At 46.1% G+C, this 17,975-nt stretch overlaps 1 protein-coding gene across 27 annotated transcripts in view; it reads right to left on the reverse strand.

The window, feature by feature from the left end:
* The window catches only part of CSGALNACT1 (chondroitin sulfate N-acetylgalactosaminyltransferase 1), a 327,304-nt gene that overhangs the window by 82,930 nt on the left and 226,399 nt on the right, over positions 1-17,975 (reverse strand). For 18 of the 27 annotated variants that reach the window (XM_038559873.1, XM_038559866.1, XM_038559871.1 and 15 more), the window contains 2 exons: positions 6,751-6,884; positions 3,947-4,872 (listed from right to left, as the gene is read on the reverse strand). In XM_038559873.1, coding sequence (XP_038415801.1) covers positions 3,947-4,574 — 628 coding nt within the window. In that variant the 5' untranslated portion in view covers positions 4,575-4,872; positions 6,751-6,884. Of the gene's footprint in view, positions 1-3,946; positions 4,873-6,750; positions 6,885-14,067; positions 14,541-17,975 lie in introns of those variants that run through there. The other 9 variants (XM_038559883.1, XM_038559884.1, XM_038559878.1 and 6 more) reach the window with 2 other exon arrangements.

Consider the following 17,975-nt stretch of genomic DNA (forward strand, 5'->3'; position numbering starts at 1 on the left):
CAGGAGAGCAGTGACAACCCCAACTTCTGAAAAACTCCCCTGGGAACAAAGCTGCCTGGCATGAGCACAATGACAAGACCGCACAGAGTCATACTTCGCAGTTCCTGCAGTTCTGTGACGGAAAACACGGTTCCATGTGTCTCTGCACAGTGAGGGTCCATGGAGCTGACCCCTAGCAAAGGCCAGCTGCACAGCTTGCCCCTAATTCTGTCTCCCCTTTACGCCTCCCTCCTGTCTTCTCAGCCTTGGAGGTGGGACTTGCTACCCAGTGTGCAGGGCTCTGACAAAATGAGAACCAAAGGCCCCCTGTGTTGAAATTATTAAGAATTTCCAACTATTCTACAACAGCAGAGCATTTACTGTAGCTTGGGGCTCTGGCACCTGCCCTGACAGGGGCTGGACTCCTGTTTCCAGCAGAACCCAAGGATGGGCCACTTCCTCTCCCACCAGGCCTACTCAGAACTCAGAAGTGAGCCCCAGGCGGGGCGTGGTGAGGTGAGAGCCAGTCAGAAGGGCTGGCCTGACTTCTAACGGCCTCACTCCCTGGATATGCTGGAGATGCTGGCTGAGAACTGAGGCCCACCCCAGGACCTGAAGTCTTTCTGCCATCCCTCTTGCCAGCACATCTCCCCGCATCCCAAACAGGTCAGACCCGTCCCACTGTGCAGACTCTCCCGCCCATCCCCCCCAGTTCTCCCCTATTGCTGCACCAAGATCCTCAGGTGCTCTCCCAAGATGGCCAGAAATGCATCTGCATGCCTGCCTTCCCTCTCCTACCCCAAGTCCCAAAGTCGCTGACAGAGAGGCCTACGGCTGAAATGCACACGGAGGAAAGAGCCCACTTCCTCTCCTCACTGAGTACCTGCTCTCTAAGTGCCCAGGACCTGGAAATGGACTTGACTCACCCAAGTGGTCACAGGGAATCCCTTAGAGGTTACAGTGAGACACAAACAACGGAAGTCAAACACTCTAGCTTCACTCCTTGCCTTAGCTTTCTTTCCCAGGAAGCAGGAGTTGCAGGTTGTGGAGCACGGGAGGTCGGGATTTACTGTACAAGAGCTACTAAGGTTTTATAGTGATTTCTGTGCCCCTCGCTTTAAATCCATGCTGCTCTCAAAACCTTCATTATCTTGTGGATCACTGGCTTGGCTCCACCTCACCCCCAAACTCTGTCAGTGTCTCAGCCACTTGAGTCACCACTAATCCACAAAAGCTGGTGGGGGTAACAGAGCGCAATCCCACGGGGACAGACAAAACAAACGTCTCATACAGACTCATGTTCTCAGCCACTTGGATTGTAAAAGAATAACTTGGAAGGCTGAACTGTTTTACAGAACCACGTCAGATTTTTGTCCAAGAGTTCGACTGAAAGTATGAAGTCAAAGCCAGAAGTTATGCCGCTCAGATTTAGAAAGGAGTCTGTACATCCCAGACTGAAGGAGCAGCTGAACCACAAACATAAAGATTTTCTGTTCACTTGAGGAGATAAATATGTAGGCATCCTAAGGCACAGAATTGGATCACACTTTTCTACTTTAATTTCTTTTCCCAGATACTTGTAAAAAAAAAAAATGTCATGTTCTTATGTAAGAAACCAACACAAAAGTCAATGCCAACATCACATCTAGGGAAGGGAAGAGGGAGGCACATGCTGTTCCCTCTGTTTCAGAGCTAGAAAATAATTACATTAATACAGATAACAGATAGTCATCAATGTGGTTGGTGCTCTCCCTCTGCAAGCTCCATGGCACCTAGGAAGTGGCCACGATCAGTCCACACCTGATAATCTGCCTGATAATCCTTTTGTAGAGGAGAATCCCAAAGGGTTGGTGGCATGTCCTGGTCACCCAGCACAGTGGGTGGCAGAGGACCCTTCAGGGATGGTTGCCTGGCAAAGTTAAGAAAAAACGTTGAAGCAGTGCTCTGCATTTTGCAGAAGGCTGGGGTGGGTAGTGCCTTGGAGGATGTTAAGTCCAGTCTCTAAGGAAAGAGGAGGAAACCAAGTGTCAATGGGGCTTAAGGGTCTTGGTCAAAGCCACACAGCTCCCCATGCTCGTGTCACCATGCCACCTGCCTCATAGTCAGCTTGAAGCTTTGCAAAACCATTATCACCCTGAAGCATTCCATGTGCTTTTATAATCGTTCCTTTAAACACCAAGAATTCCCATACTGTTCCAGCTTCAGCACATCAGTTGTCATCCTAGGAAAGCAGCTGACCAGACTTTCACCAAATCTGGAAGATACGTGTGGGTTGATCTGCCTTAAAACAGAGGCTGTGTGCCACACATGAAAGCAACACTCAGTATCTAGGATCACAGCGTCTCTGACAGAAAGCAGTTGTATCTCTGAGCAAAGAAATTCTGGGACGAGAGGCCTGCATCACTGCTAAGAACAATGGGCCTTGCGTATGAAGATATTGCACACAAAAAGCAGACAGAGGTTTCAAATATGAATGCAGATGAAAAATCACAAGGCCAAACATCCCAAATTACAGACATTGATTTGTAATCAAGTTCTTTTGAAATTGCTTCGTGAGTGGGCAGTTCCTGGGCAAGTGGCAACCAGGATTGTTTTTTAACGAATAACAATTGTTTTTTTTTTTTTTTAAATGGCTCTCCCTGGGTGTCAGCTAGTAAGATACTGTGTGTGGAAATGTTTCATAAACTCCAGGGCACTATAAAATGTGATGCCGCAACATCATGATATTTTGAACTCTGACCCAGTACTAACCATGTGCTTATACTTGCTAGCTGCCAAATGTGCTAGGCATTTTTAATACCTCATATAAATGATGAACAACAGGAACAAAAATCCCAACAACCAGTAGCTTGATCTTGTAAAAGATTTCTTTACCTGGCTCTACGTATAGTAAAAAAATTCTATATCAAAATTGCATGGATTTACGGTTCATATAAAAAGTGAAAAAAATCATAAGACGGTGACGTGTCCAAAGAGAACAGGCGTAAATAGCAGTGATATGACTGATATGAACTAAAGGGAGTCTTGCCTGACAAGAGGGTGGCGATATAACCAAAGTTGGGAGTGGGGTGACATGGACACAGCTACACATCTGGGAACTTAAAGTTGATTCTCTCCAGAAACAAGGGGAAGAGCTGGATGCCCTCTAAAGTTATTTCTTCTCCCAAATTATTAGTAGATTTTGTCCCCGTAACAAGGGAAACACCAATAAGAAGTCACTAATGAATTTTCCAAGAAACTAAACTTAGGCTGCTTTCTTCCAAAATTAGACACAAACAAAAACTAACAGTAGCCTGTTCTTCTGTGCCCATCATCTCATTAGTTTTCAAGTGCTGTGAGAGTCTTGTACAATATAACCTAGAGGTTATGGGTGCAGACTCTGGAACCAGATTGCCCAGGTTCAAACCCTGGCTCTATCACTTGGTAACTGAGCAATCTTAGGTAATTTATTCAATTAATCTGAACCTCAATTTCCTCATCCTCCTAATAGGGTCATTAAGCAGAAAAAGGGAATTAGTTTGTATAAAACAGCATCTGGCAAACGTCAAGCGCTACAGACTACGTGTTTGCAGTTACTGTCCTGCTTATGGGCTGGTAACAAGGCCGGTCCAGGGAAGAGAGAAATTAAAAGTGCCCCTCATCCTCTATTTGAGTTTCAATGTGTTTTGTTTATATCTTGCTTTATTTTATTTTATTTTTTTAACGAAAGCAGAAACGTCTCCCTTCTTCTACGAGGGAACAACGAGCCTGTCCACTCACTCCATGTGCTTTTCATGAGAAAGGAAGTCGATCAGATATGTCCAAGAAATAAAAACCCAGGCGATGTACCTTCGCTGTCACTCACCTAACGCTTCCCACCCGCCACTCCCACAGCCAGCTGCCAGCCTGTCACAGCTGCGACCTGCCTGGGGACCCGGCCCCAGCCGCCTTTTCTTCCACCTTCCACCCAACTCATGAACTTGCCAACCTTCTATGAAATCTGTGGCCGAGAAAGGGCGCTGATTGGGGCTGCCCTCCACGGGGCTGTTCAGAGCCTCCAAGGCGGACTCGACGGCTTCCACCAACTCATCCCGCTTGTCCTTCCTCACAGGTTTCTCCTCGGGGTGGCGTGTCAGGCCCGTCTCCAGCTGGTACACCTTCTGCAGCGTGAAACTGTCAAAGGGCACTGCGGCATACTCCGTGGCCAGCTTGACGCCCGTGTGCACCTCGGCCTTGTCCACCTGGGAGCGCAGGAAGGCCAGCAGGTCTGCCGGGGGCTTCTCTGGGGGCCCTGGTTCGGAGCCCAGGCCGGCAGCGTCGCTGGGGCGATGCTGGGCGCTCCGGAGCCGCTCGCTGCGCTCCTGCAGCTCCTCCTTGAGCTGTGCGATCTGCCGCTTGAGGCTGCTGATGTAGTCGCGGTGCTGCTCCTCCCACTCCTGCAGTGCGGCCTGATAGCCCTCCTTCCCCGTGGGGCCATTGGCCCTGGGCAGCCCCCACTGCTCCTCGTCCCCTCGCGGGGTGCAGGCCAACATGTAGAGGACAGACACAGCACAGCAGAGCAGCACGAGCAAAACCGCCACCCGTGAGATCCACGCAAGCAGCCCCCGGCGAACCATCGTCACTCAGGAATCGGCCATGCATCCAGACCCGGTGACATTCCAGAATGCCAGGGCCCCTCGGGAGGGCTTCCCTGGACTAGACCACAGGCAGCATGTGTTCAGGGCCCCCAACGCTGCTTTCATTCATTTCTTTCTACAGTGTGTCTGGTCCCTGGAAGTCTACCACCACGTGGAGCAGTTTGCCTACTTCTAAAGGATGATCTTCCAGGCAGCAGCAAGTGCAGTGAAAACTCCAAGCTTTCCCATTCATTCCCATCATCGCCTTCCAGATGCGCAGCTGACCACAACAAGGGACCTGGGGGGAGACCAAATGGCAGGAACACTTAATCAAGAGAGTAACAGCGTCTGTATGTTCACCGTGGTGATCAATATTCAATAGCTGTCCCATGAGGTTTACAGAAAATGATTAGACAGGGGATTGACTACTGTTAAATGTTTCTAAATCAGAACACAAATATGCATGTGCAGAGCAGTGCACATAAAAAACAGAGGTTGCAGTTAAAAAATTATAAGGTGGAACACCTAGGTAGTACAGTGGTTGAGCATCTGCCTTCGACTCAGGGCGTGATCCTGGAGTCCCGGATGGAGTCCCGCATCGAGCTCCCTGTATGGAGCCTCCTTCTCCCTCTGCCTGTGTCTCTGCCTCTCTCTCTCTCTCTCTCTCATGAATAAATAAAATCTTTAAAAAAAGATTAGAAGGAAATATAGCAAAATGTGAATTCCCTCTGGGTGGACATGTTAACAGTGATTCTCCTACTTCTCTACATTTTTCTCTATTTTATACATTTTCCACAATGGCACATGTTATTTTGATGGTTAAGAGGGAAAAAGCAAAACTTCAATGAAGTGAAATCATAAGCAGGGATTTCTCCAGCCCAGGCCTGCCCAGCACTGATGGACGGAGAAGGTGAGACCTACACATGCTACCTGTGTGCACTCACTCAGGCCAGGACTGAAAGCAGACTCAATATGGTCTTTGAGCTTTCTGATGAAGACATAGGGAAGCACCTGATGCTTCAAATATGCAAATAAATGTGGATGATCACATATTAAGATTAAGATCTTAATCTTAATCTTAATTAAGATTAAGATTAAGATCACATATTAAGTCCAGGGACGGTTGTTCCAGCTCACTCTCTAATTCTGCTTGCATACTGGGGATGATAATAAGTTTACCATAGAAAGGGATGGGGTTGGGAGAACAGAGACCAGAAATACTTGTCAGGACTCAAATCCCAGGCATGTCTCTGCTCCAGCCTCCAGAAGGAATTCTGTGTCCTGACTGATAATCAGGAATCCCCAGGCAGATCACAGAGCCTTTCATTCATTTTATTATTTTATTTTATTTTATTTTATTTTATTTTATTTTATTTTATTTTATTTATTTGATTTGATTTTATTTTTTTATTTATGATAGTCACACACAGAGAGAGAGAGAGAGGCAGAGACATAGGCAGAGGGAGAAGCAGGCTCCATGCACCGGGACCCCGACGTGGGATTCGATCCCGGATCTCCAAGATGGCGCCCTGGGCCAAAGGCAGGCGCTAAACCGCTGCGCCACCCAGGGATCCCCCAGAGCCTTTCATTCAAATACATGCTCTGCACCTGAACTCCAACTCCCCTGGTAACAAGTGAGAAGCCAACCTCACTTGCCCTCTGCTGTCGCCCCAGGAACCCTGCATCCCTCCTCTGCCCCTGAGGGACACCTCAGACCATGCTTCTTCAATGTTCTCTCTTCTTCCATGATTCCCTGTCCTTGTCTCCCCTGATCCTTCTGAGCTGGAAAACAGATCAAATAAAACGTCTTTCTTAGGGAGATTTTTTAAATAAAATCTTCCTAGGTGCATCTTTTTATATAACTTCTCTTAAAAGCAAGCTCCTTGAGGGTATTATATCCTGGCCATTTAATAGAAATTTGACATTTTAAGTAATTCCCACAATAACCAAATAATTCTATACAGAGTCTCCATCCAAACCAGAAAACCCCAGATTTGGGATCAATAATCATGTCATTTACAGAAAGTCTGTCCTGTTTACTGACTGGAAGAAAGACTCTTGGCGATTGGCAACTTCAGGACTCTGGGAGAAGAGAGAGGTGTTCATTCTAGCATTCTCTCTAATGCTGAAAATAGAGTAAACAATAAGGGACTCACTGACTTTATCTGATACGCACCTGCTATGTCTTATGCACCAGAGAGGGCTCCTCTTCCATTACCCTGGTGATGGGCCTCTTACCAAATAGTTTATTTCTCAATTTTCCTTAAAAATCCAATTCCAATATTCCCCTTGGCCCAAGGAGTCTCTCTGCTATAATTTAGAACAATATACAGTTATTAGTGCTAAGTTTAAACTTCATGTTTAGCCCTGGAAGCCTGTTCTGTCTGATGAAAATCTTGGGATTTGTATAATTACTATAATTCTGTGATTAAAAACATCTCAGCTTTGGTATTCAGGCACCTTGCTGTTTTTAATGAAATCTCTCAGATGAACTCATTATATCCAAGTATTAAATTACCAGTGAAAACATGTTATCACATTATTCTAGCATTTTAAAGACTTTTACTTTAAATGGGTTGTCATTAAAGACAAAATAAGCAAATCAAAAAACAAAAATGGAACATTCAGCATTACTTATTGTGCCACAGAAACAAAGCATACGATCTTTCTAACAGATTTTTTAATGGAATAATTATTACATTTGCATAATAAATTGAAATCATGTTGCTTAACGAAGCAATATGTTAAAGCTACGGATAGCTAAAGAAATTTAAAACTGTACAGTAATTACTTTGTTCTGTGGGTAAGTCTCTTTAAAGTCTAGTCCAGCTTTTCAGTATATGTGCTGCCGAAGTGAGCACACTAGTCCAGCTTTTCAATTCACTAGTATAAATTTAAAAGTTATTTGGTGTTCCATTCTTCAGGATGTAAAAGGAGAAAAAAACAGATCTTAGGAAGAAATGACTCTACAAGAAATAACAAAAAGCCATAAAAATCACTGCCAAAGAAGCAGTGATAGATTTCCCCTTTTAAATGTCAGGAACAGATAATAATGCATTGGAAACAAAGTTTTACATTCTTTAACTGACAAAATGTTTTCTAAGTAGTCTAGCAATCTAATCTGCAACCAAAAGAGGAACAGCTGGCAGAACTGTAGAGGCTGGGGGTATCCTCTTCCTAAAGTCAGGTGGCTGGTCCTTCGGCTTCTTGCTTCTATGGAGACTTTAGGGTTTCCACGTGGCAGCACAGGATGTCCTTAAGAAGACACATTACTTGACCAGCTCTGCCACATACAGGACAGAACCCCTCAATGAGATGCAACCAGACCACATGTGGAGTTAATCCTGTAGGTAAACCAGACTTAACCCAGGGCAATCTCTTCCTATATCTACAGCAGTGTGGTGAGAATAAAGAGTTAACCTTTATCATGTGTTTACAGGCATACAGACAGAAAGCATCATGTAATTACCAAGGACTACTACAAGTTAGAGGTGACAGTGAAAATACAGCTTTATGGGATCACAGCTGCATAGTGCTAGCATTTTAAGAACTCAGAAAAGGCACCCAGTTTTTAGACTAGTTCAGTCTTTGGGGGTGGCTGGGAACAGGGAAGGAGTGGAGAACAAGCTGGAGCCCTGTCAATAACCAATTTTAGAACCTTTGGGAGAAGAGAGATGCATATTCCTATTTTTTAATTATAGAAAATCCTTGTGCTCATCAGATTTCTTGCCACTTAATTTTTATTTCCTCTTTTTTCAAGATCTTATTTTTGTAAGTAATCTCTACACCCAACATGGTGCTTGAAATCATATCCCTAGCATCAAGAATCATGTGCTCTACAAACTGAACCAGCCAGGGGCCCCTCTTGCAACAGAAAGTTTTAAATGTCCATCCTTACTAATTGTTCTCCTCAATACTTTCCGTCCCTGGCCAATTCCCCCAAGGATGGTTCTGTGACACATCGTGTCTAAAACACTGGATTTATTGATTAGAATGAAGGGAATATCCAAGTGCAACGGTTCTGCTGCCATTCTTGCAATTTCTGGGCAACAAACCACACAGTAAAGACTTCTTCAGAGTCTACTTTAAAGGCAAAATAATGTTGAAGAACAATGCTTTCTGGTATCCACGCAGGTCTGAGCCCACCAAAAGCAAGCTTATTCTCCAAACCCTCAGAATGGAAAAGCATTCTCAGTGCAGATTGGTGCTCCATCATCCATGGGCCAGGATAACCCTGAGAACTTTTTCTCTGGGGTATCTAGATAGGGGGTTGTTTAAGGAATCTACAGCACTTTCTGAACATTTAAGGCAGAGAGGCTGAGCACACAGTGGGCCTATGCCAAAGGGTCCAGCGATGGATGGGTTTCTCAGACTCCCATTATTTCATCTTAGAGTGGAAGATCTTAGAGGGTAAAACCCAGATGAGCCTAAGTTTGGTTCAGAGTCCAAAGTTCACCCCAAATGGGGACAGTGGAAGTCAGAAATTCTAGGACTAGGACCAAAGTACCTATTCTAAGAAGTAGAAGGATGGGTGTATGCACTTTACTCAACAGATCCTGTTGAACATTTTGGTCATGGGAGCTGTTTACTATGACAGAGAGCCTGCCAAGATGTGTCTATTAATGGCCACAAGATGCTCAAATCACCAAGGATTCCCGGACAAGCCCCACTGATGGCATTTCATCAGGGTCAGTAGCAAGCAGAAAGGACAGTGGCTTCACGGGGAGACCAGGTCAGGCAGTACTGCACGCTACAATGACAGGCATTGTGAGTGATAAAGGAAACCATTCAAAGAGTGGCAATAAATTTTATAAGACACCTCCACCCTGTGTGCAGGGACAGCCAAGAGGGTTGATGGGGGAAAGAAACAAGCAGTGTCTACTGGGCCAGGAAGTGGTAGACCAAAGCCCCAAGGCTGCTGTACGAGTCTATTCCACTCTGGCTCATACAATCAGCTCTTTGATGGCAATAGCACAAGTTAACCTCAGTCAAAGGATTAGCTGTACTAATAGAACATAAACTGAGGTTATATCTCTTGAATAAATATATCATCATTGGACATGTGTGGAAAAGGCATCATGCAAGGACTCTTGTTCAAGGAGCTTCCAAATGCTCTCGAGAATGTATATGTAATATAAATGTATGTAACACCATAAACTTTACTCAAACACATGGCTGGCTTCATTTATAATTCTTTCAATCTTGGACAAACTCATCTATGCGGGGTATGGTAACCAGCTTCCAATGTGACACATAACGTGGTCTCCCTCTGGGTTGTTGTTGGGTTTTTTTAAGATTTTATTCATTTATTTGAGAGAGAGAGAGAGAGAGCATGAGAGAGAGAGACATTAGCAGTGGAGAAGGAGAAGTAAACTGCCCATCAAGCAGGAAGCACTATGTGGGGCTCAATCCCGGGACCCTGGGATCATGACCTGAGCTGAAGGCAGACACTTAAGGGACTAAGCCACCCGGCTGCCCCTGCCTCTGGATTTATTCTGCTGTGTGCTTGCCTCCCATTTTGTACTGGGAATTTGATATGAATGACCAATAACATACAGCAGAAGTGGAGCACCATTCTGTAAAATTCAACAGAGAATAGATAAAAGCCATTATAAGAGCTGAAAAACCGTAGAGCTCGCACTGCCTGCTCCCAGTACATGCTATTTACAGACTTTCCTAAGTTTTTTCCATCTGCCTTCTCTTAAAGGAAATGAGTATACACAACCAAGTCCTACAACTGCTTTGTTGAGTCCAATCATCTGCCTGTTATGCACAACTAGTTTAGGGCTGAGGTACTTGCAAAGAAGTTAAAATGGCCTGAAAATTAGCCTAAGAGCGCATAATCTCCCTAAACCACATCCACTTGGAAGCATTAGAGCTGGGCTTCCCAGGTGTCACACAGCTTTCTGGAACGCAGGTTTCTTTTTCCTGCGAGTATTTAGTCAGCATCTATCTATTCTAGTGCCAAATGCTTTATCCCCAGGTATGTTCTTGAGAGCAAATGAATAGTGGAAGCCAGGGGGGAAGCAGATCAGTATTGCTGCCTGACAATGAATGAAGAGGCGCTACAGCCAAATCTGAGATTCTCAGATGGGGATGGGGCTTCCAAGGGAAGTCAACAACCAGACACCCAGAGTGCCAGCCGAGCTGGCCATGATGAGTCTGAGGCATCCCTCCCTGACCTTGCCCAGCCCTGATACCAGACTCCTGGACTGGGCCTGAGGCTCTGTCCCCGCAGAGAGGGGTCCACGCAGGCTGCGACTTCCATCATGCCAGCAGTCTTGCTGCTTACTTCCTCTGACTTTGGCACTCATGATCAGCCATCTCCAAACCCATCAGACATGACAGCACATTCCAGGTGATAAGCAACTTTTGACATATAAGACAACATAGAAATATGTCGATTTACTTGTTTGTAAGTCACATATGAGTTTGGCAGTATTGTTATGTGTTCACAAAAAGGTACTCTTAGAATAATGAAATATAACATATTTTTGTTTTCTCACCCTGCTGAACCTTCCTGACACCCCTAGAGACTTTGCTTCGGGGGGTTACTAACCTCCTGACTGCACTTGTTTTCATGACCCCCAGTCAACATTGAATTTCATAGCCCATGGTGCCTGCCTCGCTGGGCCCTCCTCAGAGTGACTTTCCTGTGTCTGGACCCCACTGACACCTGCTGCCAGGCCACATGCCCAGGCCACATGCCCAGGCCACTGCCAGGAGCACAGCCCCTCCCTTCCTAAAGGACTTCGACTCGGCCTTGACAATGGTCCTTGAGGGTCTGTTCTGTGAGGTCCTCCCTAGAGCCGGGCTCTGACAGCATGTTTCCCAGGGGTCAGCAGAGAGTGTCCCAAAGGAGTGGGGCTGATTACCCATCAGTGGAGAATGTCTTCATTGAGAATACCCTGCCATCTCCTCAACTCCACACTGGTCTCCTGAAAGAATCATTCTGATTCCTTTTTCCCTACTTTGACACGGGAAAAAAGAAATGTGGTAAAAGCAATTGGGGTCTGCTAGTCAGAAAATGAAGGAACGCCTGCACATGCCAAAATGTCAGCAAACAGGTCTGAACTCTTTTTGCTATTCTCTCGTTTTGATTTTGCTTTTAATTTGCTGGCAGAACTTCAAAGAGAAGCGTTGATAGAGACAGGCTCCCTGAATATGCACAGATTTACTCTTCTGCCCCCATCCTCACCCCACCTTGCCACCTCCAGCCGTTTTTCAAGGGTCCTAGGGGTCTGCTGGCACAGGTGGCAGCTGTGGAGCCACAGGGTGAGAGGAGAGAAGGGCCCTGGCACAAGAAGGCATTACTCAAGGGATTCAGAATAAGCCCAAGAAAGAAGCTTTCCCCAACAGGAAGGTGTCTCCAGCATAGATGCAGGGCTGAGTCAGCTGCCAAAACCCTGCAGACAGACCTGCCTTGCCTCTGTCTCCCGCTCACTCCCACAGGGCTCTCTGTGGCTGCCGGAGCCGCCCTGCACCCAAAGATGAGAACCCTGTGAAACCAGGCTTCCAACACCCCTCATTGCTCGTAATTACAACCACTTACTGAGCATTTACTTTGGGCCAGACATCACACCAAGCACTTTATAAACATTATCTCATTTAATCCTTCTAACAATCTTATGAGCTAACTTTAATGATCCCCCATGAAAGATAAGGAAACTGAGGCTTACAGCAATGAAGTAATTTGCCCAAGGTGCAGAGCTGGCAAGTGGCCAAACCCACTTTCAAATCCAGCTTGGTTTGATGCTAAAACTCTGCTCTTACCCACTGGGCTATCCTGCTCATCACCCTTAATAATCCTGGACTGCTTGCTGAGACCTGTTCCTCATTTTGCACCCATCATGTCCAATTTTTCTTGCTTCTGAACTCTTAATGAACCTTCCTATTTATGAGCTTGTCCAGCCCCTCAGATGTGGCATGAAGCACCGTTTCTCTCTATATAAATTTTTGTCTCCCCATTTAGCTGTGGTTTGCATTTCCATATCCCTCACCAGCTACATAAACTCATACTATCCCTAGAAATAATGCCGGTTTGGCTATGCCCAGTGTGGGCCTTGCCCTGGCCCCACAGCTGGGGCTGGAAAAGAATATGTCTGCAACACTCCAGTGCTTCTAAGCAGATGCCAGGAACTTAGAGCCACATATCAGGTTGAAGACAGCTCAACTAAAAAGCACTCTAGCAAGTAGAATTTTTAATCAACTGAGAGATGTTCTTCCTTGAAAGGAGAAAAAGAGAACATCTCTCAGATGGTTAAGATGCTGGCTGGCATCACTATGGGATTCTTTCCTGCCAAACACTGATTTCTCACTTTTTTCCTCCAAAGCATGGTGAAAGGAGATGCCCATGCCGTGGCCACGTACCATGTGTCATGTGGAGGCCAAAGTCAGCTCTGGCACTGGCAGAGACTCAGAGAAGGGCAACCCTTGGGGGAACCACATTCCCAAGGCCACCCAGCACAGCTTCCAGAGAAATTAACAAGGAGGGCACAGATTAAAAGTGAGCAATGCTCACAGCCAAGCACCTTCCACCTAAATGATAAGCACAGGGCCCTGCACAGGTGCCAGGCAGGGCTGCTGAGAAGTCCCCACCAGCTCCAAGGTGAGGTCAGCAGCATGACTCGCATCACATTCTGCCATGAAGGCTCACGTGGTTCTGGGGTGAGATGGATCCCCGTTTAGTTATAGTGAGGGCAGCACAGAGAGGGAAATTGGTTCTTTCCTTCCTGATGACATGATGCACACACCGTATACACAGACAGGAGGAAGAGGAGGACAAGAAATAAGGCTTACTGGGGCACCTGGGTGGTGTAGTCGGTTAAATGCCCAAGCCTTGGACTGGGCTCAGGTCACGGGTCACGGTATCGAGCCCTGTGTGAAGCTCCACACTGAGGGTGGAGCCTACTTAAGACTCCTTCCCTCCCTCTTCTGCTCCTCCCCTCGCTCACTTGCTTTCTCTCTCAAATAAATAAGTACATAAATAAAATATTTAAAAAATGTTTACCAAATGCCTCTACCATGTATCACCCAATGGCTTTAAAGCATTTCTAGGCACAGAGCTCTCAGAGCAAGATAAAAGTGCTGGCAGAGAGCTGATGTCTGCTCAGACAGCCTAGGATGGCAGGGGTGCCACTGAGCACCCCTTGAGACTCCCTAGGCTTCATGCATCATCTGCTGTCTCACCTAAAGCCCAGGCAAGTCATCAATCCCTCCTCTGAGACAAGGAACCTGGGATTCGGGGAGGCTAGTGACTCTCCCATGCAGTGAGCATGCCTCCACCCCCCCGAACACCACCATAGGCACCTTCTTCCATCAGGCACAGACAAGCTATGAGACGTGCAGAATGAGACAGAAGCAGTGAGAGGAGGCAATGCCCACCAGCAGGGCCACGGAGAATGAGTGGGAAGCTGAGAACACACACAGCACAGAAAGCCCCAGAACCGGGATGGAATGGGCCTCTGAAGAGAAGCAGTCTGTAGGTACCTACCTGTGTCTCAAAATGCAAAATGGCCCTGGGTCCTGAAGGGAAGAGCTGGGGGCACACACATAGCATCGTCTCCCCTCTGCATCTTGGGCTCTGCCTTGGTAAGGCTCCCCGCTCGGGTGTACGGGGCGCTGACCCAGGCACTGGCCAAAGCCTGCCCTGTCTGCCATCTGCAGTCTTCTCTTGACCGTGTGTGCTGCCTGCCCCCGGGTGTCAGCCAGTCTCCTGCTCCCCGACCCTGGGCCCCAGGCGGCACCACACGATGCAGGAGTCTGGTCTGCTACCTGCCTACTGGGAGGAGGGCACAGGTGCCACCAGGCTCCGGCCCATCACACGCAGGGAGAAGCAACCGCTGGACTCCCCTGCACTGAAAGGGTGCCCATGGCCACTCTCAGCTGTTATCTCATGCTCCACTGGCAATCTGGGGTAAGAAGACAACTGCAGGTGAAATAAATGGCCTACCAGCCTTCAGTTCTCTTACTTCCCCACCTACAAGGAAGACAGTGGCACACAAATGAGGGGCTTTCTTTTAGAAAGTGGTTATTATGTAATGGGACTGGAGAAAGCACGGATTGTGCAGAATTATTTTAGAAACTTCACAAGGCTGGATCAGCAAAGCCTTCTCTCTTTGTGCCATCTATCTCCATCTGGAAGTAGAACCAATAATATAGAAAACAGTAACAGGAGGATGTCCGATATTACATAAATGCAAGATACATTATTATTTTTCAGGAAAATAAAACCTTGTGCTGATTGCAGGTAGTTTCTTAAGACTGCTCCCCATGGCGCCTATGAGCACCTGTTCTAGCCATTCTCTATGCCTTCTTCAGCACCTACTCCCCATACCTGGTGCCAAGCCTATCTTGTTGTCAAACTGTCTGTGCCGGGAGATTAACTGATTATTTAGGTATTACCTAAAAATATTTCAGGACATTGCTCCTATTACGAAATTTAGCCACAACAGACATGTCCTGTTTATACATAAGATAGACGGCACAGAGTACTTCATCCTAGTGCTTCTTATTGGCTAATACTATGTAACATTCCACTAACATGTTTTCTGTATCACTCTAAAATATTCCATGCTCTTTCCATAAACTTTGGCCTTTCTATCTACAACTCCATTCTATCTACATCTTCCCCCAACTTCTCTGATATCTCCTATGCTGCAGGTTCTATTAATATCATACCCATTTTGCAGATAAAGATGTTGAGGCAGAGATTAGTCACCTGCCCAAGTCATCTAGCAAGGAAAGAGCAGAACTGGGCTCCTACTCCCGGTGGTATGCCTCTGTTGTCTGTGCTATTCATCACTCTGCTATAGGGTTTCTCTATAGCTCACCACACAGACAAGTGTTCATGGTAACAGGGAAGAGCAGAAAGGCTGAGGAATGCATGATGCACAGGGCTGGGCTGTAAGGAGGCAAGAGAGGAGCAGGCACAGGTTTTATAGCAGCAAAGATCCCTGTGTGGAAGAGAGCCCCCTTAGAACCTGACCATGCTAACACCCTGATCTCGCACTTCTGGCTTTCAGAATGGTGTGAATCAACATTTGTTAGTTAATCCACCAGCCTACAGTATTTCATAATCACAGCCTGCACAAATGACAACCAGCACTCACATCATGATGGGAATTTAAACTTCATTCTATAGGTGATAGTTAGCCAGCCATTTAAGTTTTTAGATATAAGAGTCACATGATCAGAACTGAATTCTAGCAAATGGGCAGTGCTGAGACGGGCTGGAGAGACAAAGAGCAGCACTGGAGGGGCCAGGCAAGAAGCCGCCCCACCACCAGGGTGTTCCAACCAAGGGACGTGGAAGCAGCACCACTAAATACAAGGGGGAGGGTGGATTCAAGAAGCTTTTCTTGGGTACCACCTCCAGGACTTGGACACCAATCAGATGAGGGGGAGAAAGAAAGTTCCATCAAGAATGAGGCCTAGGGTTTAGCTGGTGCGACTCATAGGCTGTGGCCACCATTGAAAAAACCAACACATATAACAGAAGATGAGCAGAAAGACAAGTTCAGTTTTGGATGTGTGGATATGGCTCAGCCTGCGCAATGACAGGGAGAGGGGAGGCCTTCTCCGAACTGTCTGCACAGACAAGCACCTGCTCTCCCCAGTACTGTGCCTTGATAAGACTTTACATTTATATTTGTTTTGACTCTCCGAAGCACTATCTCCTAGCCCCTTCCATCCTATCAGTACAGCTCAGTGGTTGAAAGGACAGGTTCTAGGGTGAGGACTATCTGAATCTTGCAGTTCTTTGGCTTCTCTCAGCCTTTGTTTCCCAAATACAGGAGCACAAAGAGGGCCTCGGGTCCTTCCGAGAGCAAACGAGATCATGCACATCTAGTGTTCAGCATCGTGCCTGGCACAAAGTTCACATGCAAGCAGTGTGAGCCAAAATAAGGCCAAACCCCCCTAGATACAAGCCTGACACTGACATGGTCTCCCTGACCACAAAAATGAACCAGGAGAAGTAGCTGATGTTCATGCAAAGTTACAGCATTGGTGGAAAGCAGTTAGAACTAGGACCTCCAGACTCCATGTCTCTTGTCTCGGAACGACACTCCCAAAATTCAAAGTAACTCTCTCACATTCCTATCATCCTCCAAAAGCCCAGTTTAAAAAAAAAGAAAAAAGAAAAAGAAATTTGTGATGAATCTGAAGAGTTCTCCCCAAACTGCCATTTACACCAAGCGGTACAGTTCTCATCAAGTTGCTGGAGGAGTTCCAAACGGCACTCGTAGTGAAAGGCTTAGCTCAATTCCCGGCACAGTGGATGGGAACATGGCTGGTTTTCTTGAGCTTCTTCAACAATGTTTGAGCTTTAGGACAATATTTCAGGGCTGTGCACATGAGACCACAAACCATAAGCAAACTTTTCTGACCAAAAGCCTGATCATATGGACCCTGGGCACAACCTAGCTGTCACACCTGCCAAGTCACTATTAAAAGGATGGCAGGTACTGCTTTGGAGAAATCTCAAAAATTCCTAGGATACTTCCAAAATGCAATTTTCCAGGTGCTCCAAATGGTATGAGTCATTATACTAGTGTTCTGATTTCACTTGCTGGTACTAGAGATATTCCTTGGGTTCAAAGGAAAACTTCAAACAACAAAAAAAGCTGCTTCTCAAAATAGGGCTTCAAGTCTCTCCTGTGAGAAGAGTTCCCAGATTCCTTCTTTTGACTATACATCATTATTCTGATACATAACAGCTCTCAGTTCAAAGCTGCCCAAGACAGGCAGAAAATGCCTCTTCCTGAAAGATAAATTGGAATATTATCCTTTTGATTACTTACGTGAATCTGCACCAATTGCTACAATTTCTACAATGGCACCACATAATGTCAAAGGAACAAAACACACACAGAGTTTCACTCCCGGCTACAGCCACCTGCAATGCAGTGGGCAACTGCACAAGATGAGCCCGGGCTCATTGTAAGAAGCTTACACTCCATAATGACATGAACACAGAAAATATTTTTTCTGAAATTCTGCAGTGATGTTCCAGTTAACATGAATTTTATCCACCCACTCATCAAGTATGTGCAGAATATTTACTGTGTGAAAGAGACCGTGTCGACTATAGTAGGGGATAAAGAGCATGGTCAACTGTCCTCACAAGGGTAAAGGTCCTCTGGGAGGGACAGGTATAAAAAAATAACTGAGATATGGGGGACTGTGATCAATCATTAATAATAGAAACAAAATGCTGCCGTAGTTCAGAGCAGGGAAAGACTGCTCCAGTTGAAGGACCAGAGAACTCTCAGATGAACTTTTCAAGGTATATTTATTGTGTAGAAATGGGGACACTGGAGAGAATCCCTAAATGATTGTGGATATAAAATAGAAAGATCTAATTAAGGTTGTTCTTTTCTTTTTAAATAGGCTGGGCAC

This window comes from Canis lupus, chromosome 16, assembly GCF_011100685.1.
Source record: "Canis lupus familiaris isolate Mischka breed German Shepherd chromosome 16, alternate assembly UU_Cfam_GSD_1.0, whole genome shotgun sequence".
NCBI lineage: Eukaryota > Metazoa > Chordata > Mammalia > Carnivora > Canidae > Canis > Canis lupus.